This window comes from Quercus suber, unplaced genomic scaffold, assembly GCF_002906115.3.
Source record: "Quercus suber isolate HL8 unplaced genomic scaffold, Cork oak 2.0 scaffold_518, whole genome shotgun sequence".
Classification (NCBI taxonomy): Eukaryota; Viridiplantae; Streptophyta; class Magnoliopsida; order Fagales; family Fagaceae; genus Quercus; species Quercus suber.
The window spans coordinates 523,389-526,295 of NW_027069967.1; the positions used below are offsets into that span (position 1 = coordinate 523,389).

At 38.9% G+C, this 2,907-nt stretch overlaps 1 protein-coding gene across 1 annotated transcript; it reads right to left on the reverse strand.

Moving 5' to 3' along the window:
* Positions 1 to 207: 207 nt before the first annotated feature.
* LOC136063371 (geraniol 8-hydroxylase-like) lies at positions 208 to 1,096 on the reverse strand. Its single transcript, XM_065763675.1, has 2 exons — positions 721 to 1,096; positions 208 to 530 (listed from the first exon to the last, which is right to left on the reverse strand). The coding sequence occupies exons 1-2, from the start codon at positions 1,094 to 1,096 to the stop codon at positions 208 to 210; spliced, it is 699 nt and encodes a 232-aa protein (XP_065619747.1).
* Between the last annotated feature and the right edge of the window lie 1,811 nt (positions 1,097 to 2,907).

Here is a 2,907-nt window from a genome sequence, read left to right on the forward strand (position 1 = left end):
AAACCTAAACATATCCTAAATTAAAAATTTGGTGGACAATCATTTTTGTGCATGTGACAGATTCCGAGTAATTAGTAATTACCATAAGAAAGTTATAGAGTTATAATTTATAATATTAAAAAAAAAAGGGTAAAAATAGCAACTGATAATTATATAAACACACACATATATATATATATATATATATGTAAATCTAAGAAACTTGAATTAAATTCTTACCAGAATCAGGGGCTTGATGGTGTCAATACTAAAGTCAGACCCATCTTCTTGCATCAGATCAAGAAGCACATCCAAGAAATCACCATGTCTTGTTGTCTTATCAGTCTCTCTGTGTTTCAAACGCTTAGCAATGAGGTCATCAAATATCTCATGCATCCTCTTATAGGAAACCTGAACATGGCGTCTCACACCTTGTAAATCAAACCTCTTCAACATCGGAAAGTAATCCGAAACATTAGGCTTCCCAGCATCCATCATAATCCTCCAAACAAGTTCCTTGAATTCCTGAGCTGATTCAAAATCTGGGTCCACTATATCCACCGAGAAAATAGTGTTTGATATAAGATTCAACGTGGTAGCAAAAGCTAAGGACCCAATATCAACTGGGTACCTTATATTTGTTTATGTGAGCTATGAGTTGGTGCACTTTCTTGTGACGAAAGTGTTGTAACAAGTCGAGGCGTTGAGAAGTGAACATTTGGGTGCTACATATGCGTCTACGGTTGCGCCACCTGTGGTCACCGGGGACCCAAGCAAGAGTGCCTTCTGGGTGTGGTTGAGTGGCTACTGAGTCAGGGACAGGTCGGTTAGAAAAGGTTTGGTCATGGGTGTGAAGGATTTCTTTGGTGGTTTCAGCAGAGGAAGCAACTATGGTGGTGACAAAGCCAAATTTGAGAGTCATTAAGGGACCAAACTCTATAGCCATTGCGGAGAGAGTTTCATGGGGTCTAGGACCAAGTTGGTGAAGGTTACCAGTGATAGGGAGGCCATTTGGGCCTGGTGGGAGGTTTTTGGTGTTGGATTTGCGAAGAAATTTGGGTCGGATGAAGAACAAGATGAGAGTAATGCAGAATACGAAGATGTGTATTGCTTCCATTTCTGTGTTTGTGTGTCAGTGTGGCTGTGTTTTTTCATGAAAGTCGCTAGACATTATATCGAGAGCAGCGTGTGATATAGCAAGGACTTGGTCCAATAAGACAGGGAAAAGTGTTTATTTATTTATATTTTTAATTGAAATAATAAAGAAAATTATTTATTTATTTATATTTTTAATTGCAATAATAAGAAGAGGAGTATAGTTTTAAATNGAGAGGTCGGGGGATTTCAGTCAGGCCAGAGGGTTCTACAATGTGGATGATCACAAATTTAAAGACAAGGCCATCACATTCTTCCAGCTCAGGGATTCATGCTCCGAGACAGTCGCCTTTGTCAGCTTCTTAGACCTAGTTTTCCGAACCGGGAACCCCATTTGGCTGTTAGGAGTGGACGGCTTGGCGAGCTCGCTGTACTTCCAGGCCCACCAGGGCTATCAGTATGGACTCCAGACCATGTTCTGGATAGGCGTAGACCAAGGTGTCATGGAATTCGGCTCTACAGAGCTGATTGACTGAGCTTGAATCACATATATATAGGAGGAGAATATGAGAGGAGAAAATAGGAAGTAATAATTTTCCGTGTTTCTTTTGCCATATTTTTACCTAAGTTCATGTATATAATAGATTGACAATACTTTTTGTTTTCTCCTAAACTTAGTAATTATTTTAGAACTATTGGCAGAGGACAGAAATGTAAGATTCTATACAAAGCAAGGAAATAGAAAAGCTAGAAAGAAAATGCACCTAAGGAAATGAAAAAGCTAAAAAAGGAAAGAATCGTGGGTAGCAAAGCGTGTATAATATTTAAGTATCAATAAAACTTTCTTTTATTGAGAACTCAATTGTGTATTGTGTTTGAGTGGGGTTAGATTTTTTACAAAATATTTGATAAGATATTTTCTTCCCAAATGTTAAATTGATTATTCTGACAAAATTCTAAAACTAGAAAACTCAATAATCGATATTACCATTAGTTTGATCCTAAAACAATCTAAACATAAGGAGAAGATGAAAAGTGACATGGGTTTCACATTCTCAAGGAAGCTTAACAATTTTAACATTGAATATTGGAGGTCATAGACTTAGTGTCTTAATAATAGGTAGTAATAATTATAGTGATCCTTATTCTAAATAAAATAAAATTTATAATCATCCTGTAAATAAATTGAAAGATTAATGATTTTTGTAAGGACTCAATTTGGATTGACCCGGAGTGATGGGTTTTCAGCCCAATAAGCCCAAACAATAAATTTATAGAGAGTGGGCTGAAAGGTTTAGGTGCTGTCCGTCGATCACCATGCATGAACTTTCTTATAAAGAAGAAGAATGCTAAGAGTTTCTTTTCCAATGGGGGGATGCTCCTCGGCCTATGGCCGAGGAGGCCTTATTGTTCTCTCGCTTTTTCCCTTTTTTTTTCTTTCTTCTTTCCCCCCCCCCCCCCTCGTTTACTTTACTAACTTTCCTTTTATAGTTTTCATCTTCCTATCTCCTCTTTCTATCTGTTGATCATCTATTTGCCTTCTTTTCTGGCCGTCCGTCCCATCAGAGGCCTTATCGGTACTCAAGTGGTTCACTCTGATCAACGTTATCCTGCCAAGGGGTTACCTCCCCATTAATGTTGCCAGGGAGAGTTAGTTGAATGCATTAAATGTGAGAATGACAGCTTACTTTGGGGTTAGTCTCTCCCCAAAATCACCTTCGTCAGGCCGAGGATAAGGTGGTCCTCGGTGTGGATTGGGAAAAAAGGCTTTCCCTCACCCTGGCCCTGAATAGCCTGTGCTCCTCGGCCTGGGCCTCGGGCCTGCTACATGAT